The sequence below is a fragment of the Furipterus horrens genome, unplaced genomic scaffold (assembly GCF_987537825.1).
Source record: "Furipterus horrens unplaced genomic scaffold, mFurHor1.1.pri manual_scaffold_6, whole genome shotgun sequence".
Lineage (NCBI taxonomy): Eukaryota > Metazoa > Chordata > Mammalia > Chiroptera > Furipteridae > Furipterus > Furipterus horrens.
In genome coordinates, this window is record NW_028327176.1 from 69,730,224 (window position 1) to 69,757,726 (window position 27,503).

General features: G+C 48.7%; 1 protein-coding gene across 1 annotated transcript in view; it reads right to left on the minus strand.

The window, feature by feature from the left end:
• Positions 1-934: 934 nt before the first annotated feature.
• Positions 935-27,503, minus strand: part of FBLN7 (fibulin 7) — a 34,549-nt gene continuing 7,980 nt past the window's right edge. Inside the window, exons 2-9 of the mRNA XM_090280330.1 lie at positions 19,179-19,229; positions 18,234-18,393; positions 14,475-14,645; positions 9,767-9,892; positions 7,658-7,786; positions 6,568-6,705; positions 3,241-3,379; positions 935-1,954 (exon numbers count right to left, since the gene is read on the minus strand). Coding sequence (XP_090136456.1) covers positions 1,582-1,954; positions 3,241-3,379; positions 6,568-6,705; positions 7,658-7,786; positions 9,767-9,892; positions 14,475-14,645; positions 18,234-18,393; positions 19,179-19,229 — 1,287 coding nt within the window. The 3' untranslated portion in view covers positions 935-1,581. The remainder of the gene's footprint in view (positions 1,955-3,240; positions 3,380-6,567; positions 6,706-7,657; positions 7,787-9,766; positions 9,893-14,474; positions 14,646-18,233; positions 18,394-19,178; positions 19,230-27,503) is intronic.

Sequence of the window (27,503 nt, forward strand, 5' to 3'; positions counted from 1 at the left end):
GCAAGTCATCATACTCCAGTGTAGGGGGGACACCTGTTCTGGAGAGCCTCTACACACCTCCCCTGGGAGGTGAGAGGCTTGTGCCTGGGAGCCGCCCCTGCCCCCAGCAAGAAGGAGCACACCGCTGTGTATCTTACTTTCCAGAACGTGGCCAGGCCCTTGGACTATCCCACCTGGTGTTCTGCATAGGGGATTGGGTGGCCTTCAGCCTTCTGATCTGTCACAGCACCACTTGGGAACACAAGTCTGTGGATAACAGTTTTAAAGGGCTTGTAACAACCCAGAAAAGGAGATTTGCAGGCCCTGGGTCTGTAGTTGGAGAGATGGCAGCTGAGCCCATGGGAGAAGGAGAAAAACATCAAAGCCAACTTTTGAATGTGTCTCACTCTTTGTCTGTAAGGCAACGATGGTGTTCCAGAAACATCTTGATTTGGGCTTGACCACTAACCTGGAGACCCACGTCCTCTGACTCCATCTTATACCAAAGCAAATACAAAGAGTTTTAAAATAGCACATCTGAGATGAAATCTCACCTAGATTAACATGTATTTGGATACTGAAACTTCCTCACACCTCAGCTACCTTCTGAGTTTCAACCTGAATGGTGTCTTCCACCCCACCCCACCCTGCCCAATTCCCAGCCCTAGCTGGTCACTGGAGGGCATCTCCCCCTTGCTCTCCCATCACGAGTAAAAGGCCTGGGATCAATGGCAATTCAAGAATCTTCTTCAACTCCCCACAGCCAGGTGATGCCCTCACAAACTCCCATTTGGTCAGGCCAGATTTCCACGGGGGGAGCAATCCCACGTTTACCTTTGTGTTCTTTCTTAGTCATTTATCTTAGTGGGTGCAGCCCAGACAGGAAGAACACTAGGTGTCCTGTCCCACAAGGAGCGGGGCCAGCTCATGTTCAGGGACAGGCCAGGTGGGCAGGAAGAAGCAATAAGCTTTATTAATTCAGTTAGAATACCAGGCTATGTTTTGAGATACGATTTCTTAAAAAGAATTAATTCAGACAGAATCTATTCTTTAATGTTGGTATCTTGGTCTAGAAGAATCTGTATGGGGGTCCCAGGCCCTGCATCCCTCTCTGGGTGGCAGGCATGTCACAGAGGGGATGCAGACAACAGCAGAACACTGGGTCATGGCCAAGGACCCACCCCCATGCCATGCATACAGGGCACACAGTTTGACCCTCAGCATGACTGTGATAATACAGGACTGACAAGCACCTCAGATACACACCACGAGCTTTCCCTCTCCAGCTAGTCCCAACTCAGTGGCATTCACATAGCCTTTTCAAAATTGCCCATTCCCCTGGAAAAGTGATTTCAAAAAATTAGTACATAACTAAAGGAAACAACTTGAAAGCAGAAAACAAAAGTGATGGCAGTAGTGTGGATTTTGTGGCTGCCCTTCTGTGCGACTCTGTAGGCCAGAGTGCAATGTTATCCTGGACACCTGGGTGAGTGAGCAGGTGAGCAGCTGGGCAGGGAGCGGCAGTGTCTCACATCAGCGCTCAGAGTTGAGCCTTTGGAGACGACATGAGCCCAGATCTCCACACTCTGTACTCATGCACCCTTAGAAGTCATATGGGGACACAAAGATGGTGACCTTGGACACGTGGTTGGCCTGGAAGGAGCGGTCCAGGTATTCAGACATGTCAACGTCCACCTCCAGTGTCTGAGGCCCTTCCAAGGGCTGGACGAGGATCAGCTCCCCTGTCTGGCGATCTGCGCGCTGCATCACAAAGTGGCCGCGGCTGTTCCCACCCACGATGCCGAACCGAAGGCTGTTGGGTCCGGGCCGGCCGGGTACTGAGGCCATGGCCATACGGAAGAGTGTGATGGGTGTCGTCAGGTTGGAGGGCAGAGACAGGTAGTGGAAGGAGATGGTCTTGGGCAGGTGGCGGCAGGGTCTGCTGTCCATGGGGCAGGGGTTTCGCTCACACTGACTGGAACAGGGAGGCAAGATATAGGCAGTCAGCCTTTGGGAGACACTGAGGGGCTGCTCTGACCTGGCTTGTCCCTGCCTGCCTTCTTGCAGAGGCCACCAGAGTGACCTTTCCCAGTCACTGGTCCCTCACCACACGTGCCTGGAGCTACAGACAAGTGAGTGTGGCTGACGTCAAGGTGGCCAAGGAAGAGGCATTCCCCTAACCCACATGTGAACGTGTTTGTATGTTCCTGTGTGCATGTATGTGTGTGAGTGTACATGCCTGCTATTACTATAGCTTTTACAGAAAAATAATGCCAAGGAAGATTAAATAACAATGCTGATGCTGGTTTTCATACCAGGCACCGCTCTGCACATGCTGAGACCTCTACCCAGTAGCTGGCAACATCCTGGAACGTGGTGCTCCACAGGCACTGAATTTCTCTGACTTAACCATTTGGAGTCAGAGTCATGAGGAAGGGCTTCTGATATTTCCCACATAAACACTGATGCATGTAAGCTAATTTGGTGAGTCACATCACGGTAATTAACGCTGGTCGAATATCACACCCAGCTGTTAATCAAGGATGTCCCCAATGCTATGATATGTAGGTCCCTCTGTCCTTTCACTCAGTGGCTCCTGAGGTCTTCACTTTCACTAATAGCTGCCACTCTCAGAGCACTGCCTTTCTCGCAGCTTCCACTCTGCTGTGGCCCCCCAAAATTCAAGTATCTAAGCTTGAGAAGTGGATTTGTTCTAAAGATAAGAGCTCTTGTGATTCTTTTCAGAAGAAACCATATGTACTTTGTCATAGTGTGGTTATTCACCCCTTAGAGGCCTGTCTCCAACCTTTTGAAAAGAGAGAGCTCTATTAAGTGCTGAGGTTCCTAGAAGCCAAACCTTCTAGCACCAGTGGAAAAGCCAGGTGATGCAACGTTAGCAAAATGTGCACGTTGTGCTACATGAACAGGAGAAGGTGATCCCCCTGCTAACTGGTGTGAGGTATACCTGCCTCCTGGCAACACCACACCCAGCCGTCTTCCCTCCCTAAAGTACATCACCGGTTGGCTAAGTGCCATCATCCCCCGTGTATCAGGAAGCAGCACTGGAAAATTACTCCTGTCAGGACAAACTAGGCTCTGATTACACAGCGCAACGATGTATATAAGGCAACTACTAAAGGGAAACAGGAGCTCAGGGAATCCAGACTCCCAGCTCCTTGTCTTTCATCTTTCCTCGGATGTGAAAGCACTTTCTCCCAAGAACTTTTGGAAAATCCAGTCCAGCCACCCTGGGATACTTACAAGGGAGACGTCTTCACATAGCTCACGTTGCCGCTGCTCTCAGGGCACTCGGGACTGACACACTGGAAGCTTCCACCAGTGTTGATGCACATAGTTCCCCGGGGACACAGGTGCTGTGGACTCACACACTCATCAACATCTGAAATATGGGCACCCAGTGAGGGTGAAGATCCCCGATGTCCCCCCCATTACTGACAGGGCCACTGGAATGTGGTGTCCCACATATGGTGACCTTTCCAAACATTCACTCTATTTCTTAGAGTGGGGAACTCTCCTCCCTGGAATTCTGTCCTCCCTCCTGGGTGTGAGAGCTTACAGAAGGGATCAGCAACACAAAAGACTGTTCCTGCCAGACCTGTTTCTCTCGGACCTGCCTCCTCCTCCGCCAAGGGGTCCTGCAGTCTCCTCTCCATGGCTCCTATCAGGCCCTTTATGATCAAGTTATTGAAAGCTCCCTACTCAGCCTCACCCCATGCCTAATGCAGATGGCATTACTTTCCTTTGTATGAGTTCTCTACTCCCTTCACAGGTGAGTTTCCCCACTGCGGGATGGACAGATGGACAAACAGATGGATAAGAGCTATATGGGACTTCTGGCCAAGATGGAGGCCTAGACTGACATGCTCCACCTCCCTCCACAACTAAGAAGGACTACAACTACCACGAAACCGGAAATAACTAGAAGTTCCAGAAAATAAAGCTACATGGAAGTCCAACGTATGCAGTTATAAACAAGTGGTGCTCATCTGGATGGGTAGGAGGGGCGAAGCCAGGGCGGAGAGGTCAAGCTGTGCTGGCAACAGCAGCTGTGGCAACCGGCAGTGGGCCAGCGGTAAGCACAGACACCCATATTTAAGGGGAGGCGAGAAGCACCTGGGGAGCACCCTCAGCTACAGACCAAAGTCGTCAGCTCGAAATTCCAACGCCGGGGAAGGCAGACCCCCATTGCCTCAGGCTGTGAGGGCCAGAGGGCATGGGGACAAAGGAGGAGGCTCCCAGTCTCTCAGCGGAGAGTGGACGGCAGGAATCCATCTTGGACCCCCACCCCCACACAAAGCACCACAGTGTGGTGAGAAGGGTCACCTGGTAGAGACACACCACCCCCTATAGCGTAGGAGGTGTGACAGCCCCACCCAGGAAGCAAAGGTAAACAAAAAATGGTCAGGATGGCACAGATCATGATAGAGATCCCAATCACGCAGCTGACCAGACAGCAAATATATGATGTATCGGACAAGCAGACAGGAAATCTTTCTGAGGCACAGTTCAGAGCTATAGTTATAAGAATGCTTACAGACCTAACAGCAGATCTTAAACAAGACAGGGAAGGAATGAAGGCTAGTCCTGCTGAAATGAATGAAAACACATACAAAACAAGTGGTGAGGGAAGGAAAACCAGGGGTCAAATCAACAAATCAGAACATAGGGAAGGAACAAACAGTCAACCAGTGCAGAAAAAGGAAATGAAAAGTGAGGAAAATGAGGAGAGACTCAGAAACCTATGGGACACCTATAAGCAGGCCAACATCCAAATCATAGAGTTGCCAGAAGGTGAAGAAGAAGAACTAGAAATTGAAAATTTATGTGAAAAAATAATGAAGCAAAACTTCTCTAACTTGGGGGAGGAAATGCAATTACAGGTCCAGGAAGCACAGAGAGTTCCAAAAAAACAGGACCCAGGGGGAACCACACCAAGACACATTGTAATCAAAATGTCAAAAATTAAGGATAAAGAGAGGATCTTAAAAGCAGCAAGAGAGAAGAGGATTACATACAAAGGGGTCCCAATAAGACTATCAGCTGATTTCTCAAAGGAGACTCTGTAGGCAAGAAATATTCAAAGTAATGAAAAGCAAAAACCTACAGCCACGATTACTCTATCCAGTGAAGCATAGAAGGGCAGAGAAAATGCTTGCAGGACAAAGTAAAACTGAAGGAGTTCATTAGATCCAAACCACTGTTATACGAGGTGTTAAAGGGAATTATTTAGGAGGAGGATCAAAACTATGATGAAAACTGTATCACAACAACCAACAACAGAAGCTAGAGAATTGAAACAAAGGCAAATTATGTAGGCAACGAGAGTGGAAAAAGAATTATAGGTATGGGGAACATTATGGGGGGAGGTCAGCAGGAGGGGGAAGGGGGCAAAGGGAGGGAAATGGTACAGGAATTAAGAAGCATAGTAGGAGGGAGTGGAGTAGATAGGAAGATGTTCAGAAGAACTATATGCACAACCAATGGGCATGGACTAAAGGTGGGGGGACAACTGAAGGGAGGAGGGTCACTGGGTGGAGGGGAACAAAGGGAAAAGAAATTGGGACAATTTAATCAATAACAGCATAATCAATAAAACATATTTTTAGAAAAAGAGCTAGATGGATAGATGGGTGGATGGATGAAAGAGATAATGATGGATGGATGGATGATGATGATGGGTAGATTGATAGAAGGTTAGATGGATGGGTGGCTAGACGATGGACAAATGGATGAGAAACATGGAATAATGGGTATATGAATGGATGACAGCTATCTGGATACCTTCTATTCCAATCCCAAGTTAGCCATTCCTCTGAGTCCTGCAGGGGAGCCTCAATGGGATGTCACTGAGAAGCCACCTCCTCTCATTCCCACAGCCTGTGGAGGAACCCTCTACTCTCTCTCCTCCTCCTTCTCCAGCAGCTCAAAGCCATTGTCTAGGACCAGTAGAGCTCTCTTCTGTGTCCTGTCTCCATGGGTGACAGCTGGGTAACACAGGTCTGTCCCTCCTCTAATGTGAGGCATGCCTGGGTTAGCAGACCCAGTTTTCCAAAACCCAGAGATCTGCTTCAGCATTGGGGTTCCAGGGCTGAGATCTACACTAGGACATAGTGACTGTAAGGTGTTTCCCTTTCAGGTATAGACACAGGCCTACAGGGCTTTGGGGAAGATGCATTATGCCAGGATCCTCATGTCTCCTCCAGTTTGCAGGACATGAAGACTAACAGGCTGCTCTTCATTTGCATCCAACCCTGGCTAAAGGCATTGCTGAATGGGAGGACATGACCTCATCTTGAAAACAGTTGCTTGCCTAAGGTCGGAAGAGACTGTTTACCAGGATGGTTAGGCAACTTGCTTTCCTATTTATGTCAATGACAATGTAGCCTGATTTGAGAGGGCCTTTTGTGGCTGGTTTTTAAGATTGAATATAACTGAAACTTTGACTCCCCTAACACCCACTGCATCCCCATTCTGAAGTCCTGGCAGGTCACAGGAGCAGCAAGTGGCTGGGTACGGAGTGCCCCTTTTCAGCCCTGCAGCACTTGCCTTGGGTGCAGATTCACTCACCCTCACAGCTCTTCCTGTCGGGCAGGGTACGGTACCCGCTGGGGCAGGCACAACGGTAAGAGCCGGGTGTGTTCACGCAGGTGTGCATGCAGAGGCGGGGGCGCCCCTCCTGCCCGTAGAGCTCACACTCATTCACATCTGGGGACAGAAGTGCCTGGTATGATTCTGGGAGCCATGCAGTGAACCCTGTCCCCAGCAGAGAAGGGAAGAGGGGCAGGCACATTCCCATTCTACTGAGCCAAGGGCCCAGAAGGCATAAGGGAGGAGTGAGGAAGCTGACCAGGCAGCTTCCAAGACTTTTCTATCTAAGACTAAAGACAAAAGGGAGACCCCACAGAGGCTGGTCTAGCAGCCCCACCCCACCCACCCCCAGGCAGCCCAGAGAGCCAGCCCCTTGCAGCCCCAGGCTGCTGGCCTGGGGCCTGGTTTGTGGCCCCATCTTTGGGAATGGAGTAATAGGATCTTGTTTGTGCTGAGGTAAAAAATTAAGCTATTGACACCAACTGACCAAGTGTCATTCAGATCTGAATCACTGGTCTGAGTTGTTTTCAGGAGCTCTGGTGATCAGTATAGTTAACAAAAGTGACCCTGTCGGTAATACTAACCCCAGAGGAAGCAGGGATGAGCTCCAGGCACCTGCCCAGCTCAGCAAGTCTACCAGCGCAGTCCCCACCTCTGTTGATTCTAGCCAGAATGCAGGGCCAAGGGGCTCGGGGCTCTCTCAGACTACTGTGCAGGGCTTGGATGGAGGCTCAGCCAGGTCTTGACTGGGTGTGAGCCTTGGACCCTCTGGCTACTTTCTCATGATCCTGCCCTTCCCACAATATCTAGGTGTTAGCTCCGTCTTAATGACCATCTTAGCAACCTCTAGGTCAGGAATGACCTAAAACCACAATGGACAGGCTCTCTGAGACCATGTGCCTCCTCTGTGCCCTGGGTAAGGGCTGAGTGCACCCATAGGTGGGAGGGCGGCAGTGGGAGACCCTTCCCTCCTGTGTCCCCCTGCTGTGCCCCTCCGTGGCAGATAGAAGCCCCTGTGTGCCCCACTTCCCCAATTCTGTATACCCTCCCCTGTGGCCTGCCTACCTACCCTGGCACACGCTGTCGCCGCCTGCTGCGCCGCTCAGTTGGAAACCCGCCTCGCAGCTGCAGTGCCTAGTCCTCTCCACCTGCGCGCATCGGGGTGCGCGGCTGAAGGCAGGGTCATCCGCCAAGCGCTCTGGGGAGATTGCGGGGAGAAATCGCGTCAGGGCCACGTCCCCCTGCCGGCCGGACCTCATGAAAGGCCAGCGGAGCAAAACGGGCAGCCCCTCTGAGTCTACTCTAAATGCGGGGAAATAGGGACTGCAATTCACCAAAATCCCGCAGACCGGCCCATCCAGGGGCGCACAGCACAACTGGCAGACACACGCTGCGTCCAGGGCTGCAGGAGGGTGAAACCAAAGTCTTTGTTCAGAAAGGCTTAACATCCCCCACCCCCGCCCCAATGCTAACAGCCACCATCACTGCAGGCCAACACACCACTTTGGGGGGTTCTTCTGTGTTGTATTCTTTTTACTTTATTCTAAAGTGTGTCAGTTTTTTGTTTGCTTGTTTTAACCAAGAACAGAAATCAATTTTCTAACCAGAAAAAAAATGTTAGTTTTTGGAAGTTTTTAAAGGGTTTTGAGCTCTCACACGGTTAGGGGAGATTGTAGATGAATGGAGGTAAAAATAAGGGGGCATACAAAAGGATACACGCTGCAGGATTCCACTTAAATGGTATTTAGAGGAGTCAGATTCGAAGACACAAGGAGAATGACTTTCAGGGGAAGGGGAAATGGTCAGTTTCAGTTTTGCAAGTGACAAAATTTCTGGAGGTGGATAGTTATGCAACAATGTGACTGTACTTAATGCCATTGAATGTCCACTTAAAGTGGTTAAAATGGTCAATTTTATGTTTTTTTGTATTTTACCACAGTAGGAAAAAAAGATGCATAGATTGAAGAAAAAGTACTAGAAGACAAGCTTCCTCCATAGAGCTAGAAAGACACGGGTGAGCCAGCACCCCAGCGTCTGCTGGGTGCTCCATGGATTCTGTGAGGACAGGAGCAGGCCTTGGTGCACCTATCACTCCCTCCGTCCCTTCCTGGAGGGGAGTCCTGTCCTGTGATACTTTTACATAAAGTGCCCCTGGACCTGAAGAACAATTGCCAAAGGTCTGTCCCGTCAGTATCCAGCACCAGCCCATTCAGGCTGAAAGGGGGCTCGTTTCTTTTTCTGTCCTGCTTGTAAGCTGTAGAGGCGGTGGGCTGTCAAGAAGGGCCTGCCTCCCACCTCCATTTACACAGAGAGCAGCTCCCGGATACAGAAGCTGGAGGGTCCTCTGAGCTCCTGGGAGGGCAGCCTCGTCCTGAGAAAACTCCCAGCAGGCTGAACAGAACCAAGACACGTAAAGCAGCAGATCTCTGGGGGCAACACTTAAAGGTGACATTGGGCTGGGTCCAGTGCAAGGACATCAAGTATGGACAAAGCTCCTACTCGGCACCACCCGTTCCTCCTCCCCACACTGAGAAGACATATAAAAATCACTGAGGACATGCCAGGGTTTTTGGGCAAAGAGACAGAGCTTTAGGATCTGATCTTTTTATATGACATTTTGGTTGTGTCACAGTGTGGGAACCCCCATCCACCCCTGCAAGATTCCATACTGGATTTTCTTGCCATTTGCAAAACAGCTACTGTGTGTCTTCCAGACCTGCTGGCTGGAGGTATGTTGGGACTCCAGGTGGACGACCTCACCACCAGTCAGATGAACAGTCACCCACCTCTAAAGACACTTGGACTCTAATAGTGACTATGGACTTTGCAAATGTGATGGCAGTGTTGGAAAGGAAAAGCCACCCTGCTGGTCTGCAGAGGAAAAACTGACCAGTGAAGGTGGCAGCAGGGAAACATCGCAGGCCCAGCCCCAATCTGGGAAGTTTTCAGGTTATGAGTCAGTCCTTCCACTTGAATTTTCTTCCATAAAAAGGATCAAAATTCTGGGTTACACAGAAGAGCTAAACTCCATCCCCAATAACCGCCTCAGGGAACCAGAGAGATCAGTGGATGGGACACAGAGAGGAAGAGCCCACTCTCTGACCTGTCTGCCTCTGGTAACCCCCGACCAGGTCCCCCTGCAGCGGACATCCTCACCCAGCCCCCTACGGCTACGTACCAGCCTGGGCCTGGTGCTGACAGCGGCTCCCAGTCCTTCCTGGAGGACAAATGCATGTGTACTGGTTGACTCCTTCTAAACAGGTCCCACCATTCTGACAAGGCTGGCTGGAGCATTCGCTGATATCTAGGAGAATAAATAATTTTCTAACAGAAGTGTGTGAATTCTGATTCTAAAACAAACAAAACACAAAGATGGATGGACTTTCTTCACATCGCAGTTCGGCTCTGTGCTCCACCTCCCCTCTCCGCCATTACCACTGCCCCCAACACAGAAGCTGACGTGCAGACCACCCTCCACTGAGCAAGCCACCAACCCTGGCCAACCTGGAGCTCTGCCACCAGGAGCAGCCCATCACCTGCCCCTGTCAGCCAGCACCCAGGCCGAACTGCCCCCCAACTCTGCCCCTATCAGTCATTACCCAGATAGAGCACCTTTTAGGCAGGAACTCAGTTCGGAGGAGTTATGAGGGAGTGAGGGATGGCCCATGGAAGGCACAGAGATGGGGAAATGCACTCTTTTCAATCCTTCCAGGAAGCCCTCCTGTACTCCCATTTCCTGTGTGACCAGAGAGTTCTCCCGACCCTTGACCTCTCTCTCCTTAGTGTCGAAAAAAGAAACTATTCCTTGCTCATCCACACAACAGTCCTGTGGAGAAGCTATATATAGAGAGATACATATTTAAAAGTTTAATAGGTTTTTCTCTGTGTGGTAGTTTTTCTTACTTACACTTTTTTGTCCTCTTGCATTTTTCCACAATGAACATTTATAGATTTTGTAATTAAGAAAAAAAATGATCTTTTGAAACCCTCAGGCCCCATCTGCATGCTAAGAATTCCATAAGCCCAGCTTTCAGGCGCCAGGGAGCATGTCTGTGGGTTCACTGAGCTGACCACAGCATCCTGGGGATGTATCAGAAACTTGTCCCGAGTGGCACCAGAGCATCCTTTCCTGCTGCGTCCATAAAGAGGAAGGAAAGGTCTTCGCTCCTGATGAGCATAGCAACCTCACGGGGGTGGGCTGGCCTTACGACTTGGGTGTCATGTAGATTAGGACATGGTTTGTACTCATCATAGAAGGACCAAGACCATCAGATCCTGCTTGTCCTTAGAGGAGCCATTTCAGCTTCTCAGTAACCTTCACCCGGCTGTGCTGCCCCCACAGTTATGTTTTCAGACTACCTGTTCCCAGGAATGTGACTGGAACCACACTGCACACAAGCCCAGGGCTTGCAGTTCCCATTTCTGCCCTGTTGTCCAGCCCATCATTTCTCACCAGTGAAGTCTGCAAACAGCAGACCACGAGGCCATGAAGTGGGGGGCACAGAGCCAGAGTTTGAACACTAGTATCTTTCAGTCTGTTCCCAGCGGGACCAGTGCCATGGTCTGTCCCCAGCAGGGCCTCCAACAGAAGGCATGGAGCCTGGTCACACCTGGACAACGGGGAGCAGGTGGGTTGGAGGTCGTGCCCAGGTGTCCCAGGCGCCTGTGTGCTGTCTCCTCCACTGGATCTTGTGGGCCAGGATTTTCATCTCTAGACAGGACCCACACAGACTCTTTCTTATCTTGATCCACACTTGGAGCCGTGCCATGGCCCAATGCCCAGTCCTGGCGCCCATCCGTGTCCTGACTGAAGTGCAGCTGTCATCACATCGCATCTGTCTCAGGCAGTGGCACTTAGTTAACTGCATGGCAACTTCTGACCTACAAAGAGGGCACTAGAGGAGCTGTGGAGAGGCTGGGAGGCAAACGCACAGCGATGACTCTGTTGACCTACTTACTATTCAGTGAGCACCTACTCTCTCCCTGGGACTGAGCTCAGCCGTTCACACACACGATCTGATTTCTTGTCCCTTTATTTCTAATTCTTTCCTGTGTTCTGTCATCTAGTTTCAAACTTTCCATTTCTCCAATCCCTTCACTTCTGAGGTTTTCTCATTTTTATTTATGCCATCCTTTCACAAAGTTTTTATCTTTTTAAAATTTCTTGCCACTTGTTTGGAAATATTGGTTAGAGCTTCCTGGCATTTCTTCATCATCTGTAGACTTTATTCTCTGTTTTCTTATTACAGTTTATACAGCATTTGACCAGTCCTTTCCTATTACTCATGTTCAGGAAAAGTAAGTTTTCCTGTGGAGCTTTTCTAACTCCCTAACTCCTAATGTCAGTTATGTTGGTTTCAGCATGGGTCACACTTGCTCAGCTCTGCCTTTGCAATCCTCCCCTACTCTTCTCTGGACCTTCTCTTTCATTTGCACCGATTTTCCTTGTTGAGCTTAATTTGGATTCTCCTCCCATAGAGTCTCCACAATGTTGGGGCTTGTCCTGGAATGCCCTGAGGGTTCCTAGGGGCCATACTGCACCAGAAACAGAAACTTCCTATTGAAAAGATGAGTCCACACCTGAGGAAACTGGCCCAGGAAGACCAGTACTGAGACAAAGCCCAATAAAACTACTGGATAAAAAAGGAAAGGAAAGGAAAGGAAGGAAGGAAGGAAGGAAGGAAGGAAGGAAGGACATGAAATATAAAAATAAAAATAGGCCCTGGCCAAGTAGATCAGTTAGTTGGAGAATTGTCCGGATACATCAAGGTTGTGGGTTCAATCCCCGGTGAGGGCATATACAAGAATCAACCAATGAATGCATAAATAAGTGGAACAACAAATCAAATCAATGTTTCTCTCTCTTTCTCTCAAATCAATAAATAAAAAAAGAAAAACAAAATATCCTTTGGGCATCCAGGCAAAAAGATTTCTTAGTCATGATGGCAACAAGAGTATTGATCAAAACAGAAGACATGTAGTGAACATATTGAATATAAAACAGATACTCAAGGAAAGAAATGTGAGGCAGGTATTTTATATCCAATCAAAATTACACCCAGTGGTAAAGCTACACCTTTTCTGAACGTTGGAGAATTACCCCTAGGGTCCTCTTGAGGAGCCAACTGAAGGGATGTCTGCATGAGGATGGCGGATGTCACCAAGGTACAGTGTCACAGGGAAAGAGAGGACAACAGTGGGGACTCCCCAGCAGAAGGCTATCATGCTGTCTTGCCCAAATGAACCAAAACTCACCTGAGTCTGGTCATGCCTCTGGAGTTACCTTCCAGTTTATAAGGAATACAGAGACAAAGGTACAAACTTCCAGTTATAAAATCAGAAAGTACTAGGAGTAATTCACAACATGACGACTGTAGTTAACAAGGTTGTAGGACAGCGGTTCTCAACCTGTGGGTCATGACCCCTTTGGGGGTCGAACGACCCTTTCACAGGGGTCGCTTAAGACCATCGGAAAACACACATATAATTACATATTGTTTTTGTGATTAATCACTATGCTTTAATTATGTTCAATTTGTAACAATGAAAATACATCCTGCATATCAGATATTTACATTACGATTCATAACAGTAGCAAAATTACAGTTATGAAGTAGCAACGAAAATAATTTTATGGTTGGAGGTCACCACAACATGAGGAACTGTATTAAAGGGTCGTGGCATTAGGAAGGTTGAGAACCACTGCTGTAAGATATATAGGAAAGTGATTAAAAGAGTAAACCCTAAGAGCTCTCCACACAAGGAAAAAAACCATTTTTCTTTTCCTTGTATCTCTATGAGATGATGGAAATCTTTCAGGATCAAGGGGAAATCCAGATACTGGCATGTCCCCTGGTGTGTCTGTGTGTCACACGGCTTGTATTTCCTGGCTAATTCCCAGCTGCTCTGTGAGCTGGTACCTGTAACCACCCGTCAAGCCATGTTCTTTCCAGGAAAGGGGAAACAAAGCCTAGGCTCATGAATGTGGTGCTGCTTCTGCTTGCCCTGTGCTTCCCATGTCAACCCACATACCTCTGGAGAGATGGCAGATTTTCTGACACTTTTGTATATTTGCAAGTTACTTATGCATTCAAATGCTGCCCTTCAATACCTACTTATTTGTGTAAGATTTGCATTTCCCCTTCAATTCTTGGGCTAAAATCATGGACATTCTGCCCCAGCAGATGTTCTATGAAGCCTGCCCTGAAAATGACTGGTATGCATGAAGTTTTGACCATAAATTTTTGAAAAGCCAAAATGTCATGCATGCCAAGTCTGATTTTCTTCGACGTCAAGGAAGCACTGTTTTCAAGCCCAACAGAGAGAAGAGAAGCCTTTTATGCCTCCCTCTCACCCAGTGGTCTTCCCTGGAGCTGGTCTACACTAAGTCCCAAAACAGACACAAAGGACACCTAAGGAATTTCTTCAACCCTGCAGGTCACCAACAGCCTCACAAACAAACTGCAGCCCCAGAACAAATTAGCTACAAGGAACATTTCTGTGCAGTCTCCTCATGTCCTTCCCCACAACCCACAGAAGGCGTCTTGCCCCAATGTCAGTAAGAGCAGTGAGATCTTGAGGAACAGACTCTGGGGCCAGATTGTCGGGTGTGAATCAGCTTAGCCTGTCCCCCAGCTCTGTGGCCTTGGGCAAGTTCCGTCTGTGCCTCAATTTCCCCATCTGCAAAACAAGATTAAATTGTTGGGAGGATTTAGGGAGCTCACTCAGATAGAGCTGAGTCATCCAACATGGCGGCCACTGTCCTGCAGTTGAAGAATGATGGGGGAATCAGGCAGAAATTGTTCCAAAGAATGACCCATTCTCCCCAGCAAAGCCTTGCAGGGCTGTGATGGGTCCAGCCTTGGGGTGGGTGAGGAGGGACCCACCTCTGCAGTGGGGTTGCTCCGCTGTCCAGGTGCCATTGGGGAGACACACCACACTGCTAGGCCCAACCAGCTGGAACCCAGGGTTGCAGGTAAAATGGACTTCATGATCCACTAAGTACTTGCTTCCAAACTTTCTGCCATCTGAAGGGGTGTTCAGAGCAGGGCAGGAAACTATAAGGAGGAAAGGAAGGACAACAGCAATTTAGATATCACTCTCAATGACCAGGCTTCTTGCCCTCAGGTGCCTCTCTATAGAGTGCCTACTCCAGGCTATGCAACCGGCGGGACATTTTAAATGTCATGTCTCATTAAATCCTCAGAGCATGCTTGCCATGGGTAAAAACTGCCCACTCAGTGAAAGATGAGGAGACCACAGCTCAGAGACAGAGTGCTGTTTGTGAGCCTCAACTTGGGGCAAGTCAGGGTGGCACTTCCCACAGCTGTGCTGACACCTGACACTCTCTGAACCTCCCTGGGTTCAGACCCAGGTCCAGGCCCTGGCTTCTACTCTTCTCTCTGCTTGGAATGTTCTTTCCCCAAAATGTCCCATCTCTGACTCCTTCTCACTCACATGGGTCTCCGCCTGAATGCAACTCCCTCCCAGAATGTTCTCTGACCACCATGCTCTGCTGTGCAGTGAGCTCCTTTTGCTTCCTTCCTAGATTTGTGACCACTGGAGGCATCTTATCACCATGCTTGTTTCCACATCTGCTGTCAGTCTTCTTCCCAGGATGCAGCTCAAGGGGACTATGCCTGGCCTGTGTCCCTGCTGCACACCCAGCCCAGTCCAGTACCTGCCCCATAATGAGCACCCAGTAAATAATCCTTGAGCACAGAAGTAAGTGAAAAATTACCTATTGCATTCTTACTATGTGCCAGGCACTATAATAGGCACTTGGGCTAATCAGTGAACAAAACAGACAAAAACCTTGCTCTCAGAAGCCCTTTCTAGCAGGGGAGAGACCACGGATAACTGAGACCCATGAGCAAACGGCAGAGTGAGGTAAGAGGAATAAGTGTCACATAGAAAACAGAGCAGAGAATCATGCTTATGCTGGGTTGCACAGTGAGGATGTAGTTGTGAATGTGGTGGTCAGGGAAGGCCTCTGAGTGAAGAAGATGGAGGCATAACCACGCAGAACTCAGGAGGACAGAGGGGACAAGCCGGTGCCTGGCAGGTCTGAGCAATGTAAGGGGGACCATTGTCAAGGGGGAAAGGAGTGGAGTCCCTCTGGGGTGAGAAATCTTTAAAACACTCAAAAAAAAGAGAAGCCACCTGCTGGAGCAATTCGCAAATAAACCACAACTGCACAGATGGAGCAGTACTTGGCACATAGTAGGTGCTCAATAAATGTTAGTGCAAGTAAAGAATGGGTATAGATCAATTAAAAATCAATTTGCAGCCTTGGTCAGTGTGGCTAAGTTGGTTGGAGCATTGTCCCATAAACTGAAAGGTCGCAGGTTTGATTCCCAGTCAGGGCACATGACTATATTGAGGGTTTGGTCCCCAGTTGTGACATGTATGAGAGGCTTCCCTCTCATATCAATGTTTTTTTTCCTCTCTCTCTCTCTTTCCCTTCTCTCTAAAAGCAATAAGCATGTCCTCAGGTGAAGATAAAAATGGATTAATTAATTAATTAAAAATGTAAAAATCAATTCACAGTCACTTCCCAAGTGGGAGCCAAAGCCCTCTGTCCAGTGGATGGTGCGTCCCGGGGATGGTGTGCCCCGTGGCTGGTTCATTTCACTACAAGCACATCCTGGTAAATCTGTAGGCCATAGAGAAGCCCCCTGCACCTACCACAATGAGATTAATGTATAAGGAATGAGGTCAGCAGGGAGCAACTCTGGCAATGGGAAGCAAATGAAATGAAATGAGTGAATGAAATGTTCCAGGAAAGAAAAACTGGGAAAACAGCAGGGAGATACTTAGGGCAAAAGCCAAAAGAGGAAGACCTAGGATTCCATAGAACTAAAAATTATACTTCCTGACTCCTATAGAATGACTTTAAAATTTAAAAAAAAAAAAAGACAAAAGCGAACTTCCCACTGCTTACAATTTGACCCGGGGCAAGCTTTTGGCTCCCGTGGCCCAGGTGCAGTCGCCCTACCCTGCAGTGGGGGTCCTGACAGCTGCCGCCCTCATGTACAATACACGGGAGAGACAGAATGAATAGTGGCAATTTTCTTAAAAAAGAGAATTAACCACTTAAAAATTATTTCATGGTTCAACAAAGAAAGAGGATTAGTAACTTAACAATATACCTTTCTGCCTGTGCTACTGAACAGGGGCCTCTAACACAGGCCAGTGTTTTTTGTTTTTGTTTTGAACATGTTATTTATTTATTTATTTTTAGAGAGAGGGGAAGGGAGGGAGAAAGAGAGGGAGAAAGAGAGGGAGAGAAACATAAATGTGCAAGGGAAACATCGATCAGTTGCCTCTCAAATGTGCCCCTACCCGGGATCTGGCCTGCAACCGAAGCATGTGCCCTGACCAGGAATCGAAACAGCAACCTTTCCGTTTGCGGGACGACACACCAGTTGGGGCTGGGCTGGTGGTTTTATGAATTATCGGCTGCGGGTTCTTCTTTGAAACTTCCAGGGACTGCAGGCAGCTCTGATCCATGAAAACAGAAAGGATCTGTGGAGTTGGGCCTCTAGCAGAAGAAAACAATCACTAGATCCGGGACCTGCTCCTGCTAACTCACTTCTCTTAGCTTCGGTTTCCCCATCGGTAGAAGAAGCCCTAGCTTGCCTCTCGGAGTCTGGCTGTGATGAGCCCCTCAAGGTGCCCACAGTGCCTGGAAAAGTGTGAGGGGTCTGGCTGACAGGTCTGGCTCTGCACCGGGGGAGCTGAGGAAATCAGGAGTTGACTCAGTGCTGTTGAGACTCTGGATTTGACACCGTCATCTCTGAAAAGATATGAAATCCAGCACCTTCCCCAGGAAACTTCATCTCATAAAACTAAGAAGGACCGTGATAATTCATATTAAGTATGTGAATGATGTCAGATACTCCACAGGCTCATGCCCCCCCACCCCGAGACACCATCACCTTGAGAAGAGACCAGAGGAAATCCAGCCACCCACTTCTGGCCTTAGCAACATGAAAGCCATTAGTGGGACAAGCAGGACAACACCCCACTGTCAGTCAGAGCCACCTACTGTAACCTCACCAGACAGACAGACGTGCACTCAGCCCCAACCACTGGCACTAATGGAAGACTCCTGTTAAAGGAATAGTTTTCATGCCTGAAAAATTGTGGCCAGTGTTGGTTCATGGACGGTATCAGATGTGCCACCCTGGTGTGGACGATGATTGTGGGGACATTGTGTGTGTTCAGGAAGGGTGTATATGGGAACTCTCTGTGCTTCCCACTCAGTTTTGCTGTGCACTTAACAGTGCTCTAGAAATTAATGTTAAATTGTTAAAACTTCAAACTGGAGCCAACTGGAATCTACCTAGGTGCGGAAAGGGAAGGGAGAAGCAGTTCTTGCTCTAAAGTGGTGCCTTTTGAGGATTCTGTGACCATAATATGTAGATGTGAGCACTGTGAAGCCCAGAATGAAAAGATCTAAGAGGAAGCAGGTGACATTCAGACAGGGGAGGAGTTTGGGCAGAAGCCAGCAGGTGTGGCAGTGAGAGGCATGGGAATCCACCGTTGAGACACAGTGAAGTGTGACAGGTGGGGATGGGAGAGAACCCACGGGTGAAGACCCTGAATGTCCTGCGCCCAGTGGTGGCAACTAGGGGACCCACCTGGGAGGCCGCCCGGACCCACTCTGTTGGCAGAGCTCTGCAGCGCGGCCAGCCGGCTCCTCACATTGCGGAGTCCCTCACTGAAGCGGGTTTCCTGAACCTTCAGCAGCTGCTGCAACTGTCGGATGGCCATGAGGACCTGCTGCTTGTTGAGGCAGTTCTGGGGACAGAAAGATCACCACCACCACCTACTTGCTCTGGGTTGCCAGAAGCTACCCAGACCCCTTGCCCAAAAAGGGTGATATGAAGGTGGCCTCGTGGGCATCCTTCCCTGCCCAGAATTCCTGCTGGACCAAATGACACCCCAACCGCACCTATCGTTCACCCTTCAATAAAAGCAAGACTCCCATCTTCAGAGCAAAGGGCAAAACTGATGATTCCACATAATTGGGCGGTGACCAATGATTTGTACCCAAAGTGCCTTATAATCAGTAGTCTTTATTCTAAGACTTCCCCACCTCTTCACTCTAAATGAATGCTCTGAATCTGGGCCTTTGTGAACTTTTTCTTTCTTTCTCTCTTAGACTTTTTAAAACCAGATGGGCGATACAACCTATAAAACAAGGAAAACAGGAATGCTCCATGGTTCACAAACTTTTAAAAATGTAGCGGGGCAAATAAGAAAGAAACTCAATAGAGTTAAAGAAGCATTCAACAGAAGCCAACACCCAGCTCTGATAATGTTTTAAAAGCTTAAAAAACAAAACAAAACAAACAAACAACGACAACAACTACAACAAAAAAACACACAAAAAAGAGGCTTGTGCTCTTCATGATAAAGACTATAACTTAAAGCAACACCCAACATCCTACTCAGTGATAAAAGCTTTAAGGTTCCCAACCTCAATTGTCTGTAAGAGCCCTGACTGAGGAGTCGGGGTAGGGAGGTGCTGGCAGTGAATACAGTAGAGGGTGGTAGGGCCTCGGCAGGCCGTAGGGGCTCACCTGGGGGCTGTGCATTACCTCAGCATGGCCCGGTCTGACCTGACTCATTACCTGCACGGAAAAAGGAAAACATTAAGAAGATAATAATGGCTTTTTGCAGGGATAGGCTTATGGATCATTTTTCATTTCATTTTTTATATTTAATTTTTTTCTACAATAAGTATTAGTTTTATAATTTAATTTTTTTTTTTTTTTTCTAAAAGCGCAACAGGCCGTCTGGGAATCATGGGCTTCTTGCCTGGCCACCAGGGTGGAAACAGAATCACCATTGCTCTCCCAGAGAGGCTGCCAGGCTGCTGCACCTCGGAGATTTCGCCAGATGACTCACCAACCTAATTCAATGGGCGCTTTTGACAAAACTGAATCCCCAGTTGCCCCTGGAACTCATTAACCCACAGGGAATCCTTGGCTCCATCCACCCTGACCAGGCCCTGACACGGCCTGGCCCCGAACTCAGCTGCTGGGAAGGGAAGCTTTGTTTGTTCCCTTCTCCCTCCCCTACGTGTCCTTCCCACTCTGGCCTGGGGCACCCCGGCAGTAGCCTCCTGCCACCCCTACCTGCCCAGCACTGCACAGCCATCCCACTCAGGCCTCATTTCCCACACCCACAGCCCCTCCCTTAAAAAAGAGCTGCTTTTATAGATGGCTTCATGGCTTCTGTGTGATTTACATCTGTGAAGTTCACAATGTACAAAGCTATTGGCCACTTTAAAGAGTTCTACTGGCTGGAGCAACCCCATGAGGAAGGCTTGGGATTGTATCTTTCACAGATGAAGATATACAGGCTGAACGTCAAGCAGCGTTCCCCAGATCATGGGGCTTAGGAGCTGTGGAGCCAGGCTGGGCACTGTGCTGGCTCCCATCACTGGCCACCCTAAGCTATCAGTAACCCTCTGTACCGTCTTGTGCCCTGTCTCACTTGTTCCCAACAGGTTCCTGTGTGGTGAGTGGTCTTTTTGATTCATTTGCAGTAGGAATTGGTAACTCAATGACCTAAGCAAAATACCCCACAGGAGTGAACTTCTAGTGTGGATGGTGGGGCTGGAAGTGGAGAGGCAGTGAAAGAAGCATCACTCCCCAACTTGAGCTAAGCGAGCAGCTGCCTCCCTACCTGGGAGAGGGCTTGCTGGGCCAGGGCCACCCCAGGGGACATGAAAGGGAAAATTGGGGAGAAAAGGTAGGTGCCAAGACTTCTGTCGAGAATGTGGGGAAGGCATGGAGCCCTAGGAAGTAGAGAAAGAAGGGGAGCATGTGTGGAGGAAAATAGATCCAGCAGCCAAATGTGTCAAACCCCAGTGCTCCTAGGTCCAGGCACAACTCTCCTCCGAGTCTAGAGACACTTCACAGAAGCCTTCTTAAGACCCACACCATGGGAAGTGCATACCAGTTGCTGTCCCCCTAAGTGCTCATTAGGGGTAAGGTGGGCTTACCCAGTCACAACAGAAAACCCTTCACACCAAGAACAGGAAGGCCACATCCCAGGAAGGGAGGGAGAGGGGAGACCTGTGGGAGGACTTGCTGAGGGCAGGTTGGGAAGCCCTGGCCCTCGCAGGCACAATGCTAACAGAACATGGTGTGATCGAAGAGGGTCCTGTGAGCCTAGAAATGAATCTACGCACAGATGGCCAATTACTTGTGACAAAGAAGCCAAGAATATGCAGTGGGGAAGAACGTCTATCTAACACCATTCACAACTATCAGCTCAAGTTGGATTAAAGATTTGAACGTAAGACGTGAAACCATAAAACTCTTAGAAGAAAACAGGTAGTAAGCTCCTTGACACCAGTTTTGGTGATGGTTTGTTTTTGGATTTGAAACCAAAGGCAAAATAAATAACGGGGACTACGTCAAACTAAAAACCTTTTGCACAACACAGGAAACCATCAACTGAATGAAAAAGCAACCTACTGAATGGGAGAAAATATTTTCAAGTAATATATAAGGGATGAATATTCAAAATATATAAATAACTCATACAAGTCAACAGCAAACAATCCTATTAAAAATAGGCAGAGGATATAAATAGACATTTACCCAAAGAGGACATACAGATAACCAACAGGTACATGAAAAGGTGTACAACATCACTAATCATCAGGGACATGCAAATCAAAACAACAATGAGATATCACCTCACACCTGTCAGAATGGCTATTGTCAATAAATGAACAAACAAGTGCTGGCGAGGATGTGCACTGTTGGCGGGAATGCAGACTGGCACAGCCATTATGGAAAACAGTATGGAGGTTCTTCAAAAAATTAGAAGGACAGCTATCTTATGAGCAATTGCACTTCTAGGTACTTATCTGAAGAAAATAAAAACACTAATTCAAAAAAATATATACACTCTTATGTTCACTACAGCATTATTTTCAATAGCCAAGACATGGAAACAACCTAAGTGGATGAATGGAAAAAAGATGTGATGTGATATAAGAGATACAATTCAGCCATAAAAAAGGAAGAAAATCCTGCCCTTTGAAACGACATGAATAGACCCTGAGGGCATTATGCTAAGGGAGTAAGTCAGACAGAGAAAGACAAATACTGTATAATCTCATTTGTATGTGGATTGTAAAAAAAGAAACTCATGGATACAAAGAACAGATCAGTGATTGCCAGAGGCTGGGGCTGAGGGCTGGTGAAAGTAGTTGAAGGTGATCATAAGATAAAAAGTTCCAGTTACAAAGATGTGTCCAGGGGACTGAATGGATAGCAGGGATGACTGTAGCCAACAATATTGCATTGAGTATTTGACAGTTGCTAACAGAGTAGATCATAAAAGTTCTCTTCACAAGAAAAACACAATTTGTAACTATGTGAGGTGATGGATGTGAACTAGACTTATTGTGGTGATCATTTCACAATATATACACATATATTGAGTCACTGTTGTATATCTGAAACCAATGTAATGTTGTATGTCAAGTATAGCTCAATAAAACTAGAAGAAGAAAAAAAGAAAGTCCCCGACAGAGAGAGAGAAAAAAAAAAAAAAAGATTCTTGTGGTCTTGGGAGCCAGCCCAGGTGCCAGGGAAACCAAGATATTTAGTGCTTGGGGATTTGATGTTTGATGAGTCAGCTTCGGCTGCTACTAAGAGGGTGGTCCCTTGATCCCAAAGTACCAAATGGAGTCCTGGAAAGCCATGCACAGAATCTGTCACCTGTCCTCAGACTTGGATGCAGGCATAACTGACTTTATCTGCACAGCCAAGTGACAAGGATGAAATCCTTAAGACCAAGTCAGGTGCTCAAAAGGTCTGCATTATAGGCACAAATGGGGTCATGGAGGGGGGCTAAAGACCTGAGTGTGTCCCTTTTCACACTAAGAAGGCTTTATCATTTCACTTGGTCATAAAAACAAAGCAGAGTCCCAAGAAAACATCAATACAAAGAACAAGTTCCATGACTAGAGACACCACTACTGCTAACTTCGGTTTTCACTTTCGGATGGCACAGACGTGCACACACGAGAGTCATCTTCATGCGCTGGTTCCATCAGCTTTCTTGTCGACACTGGGTTTTGGCATCGTTTCACACTAACAAGCAGAGCAGCCTGTGGAACCTGGGCCTAAATTTCACTTCTGTTCCTCTGCGCTCTTTCCAGTCTGGGGAGGGGGCTCCTTGCTCCCTCCATGTGTCTACCCACTTTACCTTCCCACACTCGCCTCATCTGCTCTGAGCCAGGAGGAGCGCTGGCCTGGGAACAAACCATGTCCTTCTCTGCAAATGGATCCTTGATGAGGTCAGCCAAGAGACTTCAGGGGCTTCCGAATCCTGGGGACAGGAAGCAGGTTGGACCCTCAGGTGTCACCGCCTGCGCTTTAGCCCGGCCCTGCCACAACGAAGTGCTGGCTTTGGGCAGTACCTTCCCCTCTCAGGGGCTCAGACCCCAATCGTATAAATCAACCACAGGCTCCACTCTGGTGCAGCTTCCCGAGCTGACCTCCTCCTCAAGCAAAGGCTCCTGACTGCTGTCATTGGGCGAAGGTCAAATCCATACCTAGGAAGGAAGGCCTCTCCCAGAGGCTGAGGAGGCCTGTGACAGGGCCTCCCTCTCCACAAACCTCTTATAGGGCCCTCGAGGAGCCTTCATTTTTAACATTTCCTAAATGAGATCCCCTCAGATGGCATGTTTCCATCTCTTCAAAACCTGGTCCACACCTGACTTATGCCATTGATGATAATTAATGAAAAATAGTTTCTATTTCTTTGAATTAAAAATTTATTTGAAATGGAACCAAGAAAGGACATTCAGTGAAAGCTTTCCATCTTTGAGGGGGAAAAAAATCTAGATTTACCATTTCTGTTATCAGACTCTTCAAACAGACGGGCACTTGGTCTAACTGGACACCAATAGCAGTGTTTGCCAAGAAGACCTGAGAAGCAGCAGTGAAGTCACCCCATCCATCCCTCCCACACTGGGGTGGGGGTGGCAGAGATGGTTCTGGAACATAGGCCAGTGCCAACAGCTGATAGGCTGGGGGTTGGTCCTAAGGCTCTTGGGAGCAATGAGGCCACAGAACTACCCTCCCTCTGCTCATGCCACCTCCAGGGAAAATCGTGTCCATCTTCCCCCAACACTTTCTCTCAGGGCACCTACTGTGGTGGATGCAATGGAGATGCCACCGAGCTCACAACACTCCCCTTTCTCGGGGCCTGGCCAGCGCTCGGTGTATGTAGGTGGGCCTCCAGAGCCACTTCATACCCAAGGCCCTACCTGCTGGCTCAGGGATGGGTGAGACAGATGATGTGTGTCCCCAACCCCGACTCACCCTGTCACCATGCCAGAACTTGGTAGGCCTGACCCTTAACACCCCACCCAAGCCACCTTGACTTTTGGGCTCAAGGTATAAATAAGTTTAAGACACAGAGTTTGCTCTCAAGGCACCTAAGGGAGTGGGTGAAGCCCCAGGGATGCGTGGGTTGCATCTGTGGGAGTCCTGAGGCTTTTCTCACATGGCCTGGCTCGATGGTCTCTGACATTCTTGGAACAGTGACTCCTTCCAAGAACCAACCCGGTGACAGTAGAAAACCCCATGGTCCCTTAAGTGATGGCCACAGGTGACCCCTCAGACCTCGAGGGGCCATCTCCTGAGCTGGTTTCCTGAGCCACAGCTATGCGTCATGTCAGCATTTTGCTAATGGGAACACAGATGTTTTGCTACCGTTCAGCCTGAGAGGGCCGCGCGCACTTGCCAAGTGTGTGCCTGCTAGCCAAGGCTCGCGCCCCCCGGCGTATGAGTCATGACAAATTTGCGCGTGGTTTTCTCCAGAAGTTATTTTCATTTCAGACAGAGTCAGAGGTGGGTTATAACTTCCTCGACTTCTCCCATCCCAGCGACTTCTGTCCAGCACCCACATGGTGGAGGAGAGAAAGCGGGCGCTCCTGGGGGGAGGCCCTGTGGTCGTCAGGCTTCTCCAGAGAAACAGACCCGATAGGATGTATGTGGCACACATCTACATCTGAGAGAGAGACAGAATGAGAGGCAGAGAGATTGGTTTTAAGGAACTGGCTCACATGACTGTGGGGGCTGCGAGTCCAAATTAGCAGTCTCCTTCAGCCAGAGCCTCCTTCTAGGGTCTGGCCCTAGGGTGCTCAGGGAATTTTGCTTTTTTTACCATCCTGGATGCCCATGACTGCATATTTCCACCCCAAGCCCCCTTCTTATCTATTTTTTAAAATGGATATGGGAGCTGTGACAGCAGTGGGTGCCAAAAGCTGGCACTGTGGCCACTCTTCACACAAGTCCCTCATGAGATGCTCACACCAAGCACGAGAATGTGGCACCATTATTGTACCCACTTCAGAGACAAGGAAGCCAAGTAGTCATGGTGACACACCCAAGGCGTAAACCCAGTGCACCTTCTCCAGACCCTGATGGGACAGGATGCCTAGGCCCACTTTAGAAGTGTCTGTAGGGAACGCCATGAGCCCACCTTGGCCCACCTCCTGAGTCTCATTCCATAGCACCCCTTGCTGCTCTTGATGGCCACCTCTAGTCACCTGTCCCCTGGCTTCTTTGCATGCCTGAGGGCAGGAAACAAGCTACAGACAACTTTGACCCCTCATCACCAAGGATAGGCTCCGCATACATGTTAAAAGCCCAGGCAAATAACAAACAATGAATGAGGAGTACAGGAATGAAGCAGTGTGAGCCCAGGGCAATCTTCTCTGTCTCACTACCCAAACCCATTGGATTCTTTCACTGCTTGCTTCTCAGCTAAGTTCTGTCCAGTTCCACATTCATCACAGACTTGTGCCTTTAATAGCATCAGCGCTATCTTCAGTCAATATCTCCCCTAATGCCCATCCATTCAGAGAGTGTGTTCACCCATGGGACCCATGATGAGGGGCTCAGAGAAAGCTCTCAGTGTGTTCACGGCTCACTGAATCCCCCACTGCCACCCCCGTGCCTGACACACCCAGACCCTCCCAGGTGCTGGTTGTTTTAGTATGCAGCACGTGTGTGTGTGTCCACACATGATCCAAGATTTATGTGACTATTGAAAACTGACATCTGGATTTTGCTGGAAGGCCAGATCTTCTGCAGTCAGCTCCGGGGAGGTGGGGGTGAGAGGGCAGGCAGGAGGAGGGCCTGGTCCTGGCAGGAACTATGGGCAAACCCAAAGGAGGAACAATGAGTGCTGTGCGCTTGGCCACAGCGTGCGTTCCAGGCCTGGTTTCCTTATTCGTAGATGAACACACCTGGAGCTGTGAAGGCTAAATAAAATATGTGGTACTCTCAGATTGTCTTACACTCTCTAGAAAAATTTCCCCACTGTTTCTGGGTGCAGCTGAAACTGTCCTGTCCTGGACCATGGCATTTGCGTCCCACCTGCTCTCTCTGTCCTCACTTTTCCTCCTATAATCTATGAGGTCAGAGGCCAGTCAGCATCCGTTCCTTGTTAAAAACCCGCCAGTGGCTCCCTGCCCAGGAGAATTAGGCACACTCCTCACCATGGAGCTGACTGTGTACTCATTGCTGCTATAACAAATCAACATAAACTTGGCAGCTTACAACACAAAATTATTATCTCATAGTTCTTTAGGTCAGAAGTCTCACATGGGTCTCACAGTGCTAAAACCAAAGTAAGATTCCCAGGTTTCATGGGATAAGAACACAGGTATCTTTGGGGTGCCCATTATTCTGCCTACAGAGCCATGTGTGGTCAAGCCCTGTCACCTGTACCTGTGCCCAGGTTGAGCGCCGCCTTCTGTGCTCTGAGCTTGGTTTTTGAACCCCCTCTGTTTCTCCACACACCTCAGCAAGCTCATTTCCACCTCAGGGCATTGGCACTGGCTGTTTCCTCTGCCTAGAAAATCTGTGTCTGGTTCTCAAAAGTCAGGCTCCCATCATTCCACTTCTACTAGACATCCTGTTCTCAAAGAGGCCTTACCTGCCTGCTGAGTACACAGTAACCTCCGAGCCTCCATTCAATGCAGGGCTCCATTCCAATTGTCTGCTTTTGATACTTCTCAGGTTTATGCCTTTCTCTCTCTGCTTGGCAGCTATGTGACAGTAGGACCTGGGTCTGCCTCATCTTCTTTCCGCTGACATGTACCACGAATTCACGGTAGACCTCGTTCTCTGAATGACATTCATTTCTTCCTTTGTAGGACCTCATGAGAAAGGCATGTCTATTATCCCCACTAGTCAGAGCAGGAAACTGAGTCACAAGAGGCAGGAACATGCCCCAGGTCACTCAGCCAGGAAGAGAGGAACCAGGACAAGACCAGGCACTTGGCACCTTCTCCACTTGCTGCATTGCCTCCCAGGCCCAGAACAGTACCTGGCCGGCAGCAGCACATTCTTAGGACACAGGTGTTGAATGAGTGCATCATCTTACTAGCTAGACTCCTTCTGGGAAGGTAATATCTCTAATTATGCAATCAGAGAAAAGACCTAAATTGCAGGAGCCTGGAGGTGTTCAGGTGATATTAAGATGTGTGCCTGTGTTCTCACCACAGTGTAAATAACTGCCGGGTGGCTGGTGCTTCTCCACAAGCAGCTGTTCTTTCCTGCCTCCGATACTACAGACACTCTGCCTTGGAGCTCCAGGGCGCTTTCCTTTTCTTCCTATCAGCTGGGAACCACCTGATTCTCTCAGGTCCCTGGGCAGTGCACCCGGGTACTGGGCATGCTCTCGGCCCCAGTCCCTGCGACATCGTCCCCTTTGGTGAGGGTCCAGAGGAAATGTCATCACCAATGAAAAGTGAAACATTGGAGTCAGTGATCAACCAGATGGCCACAGCGGACAAAGGGGCAGCTTGGGGATTTTGGGGTCCCTGGAGTTCCGCCAACCTCCATCCACCCCTCCAG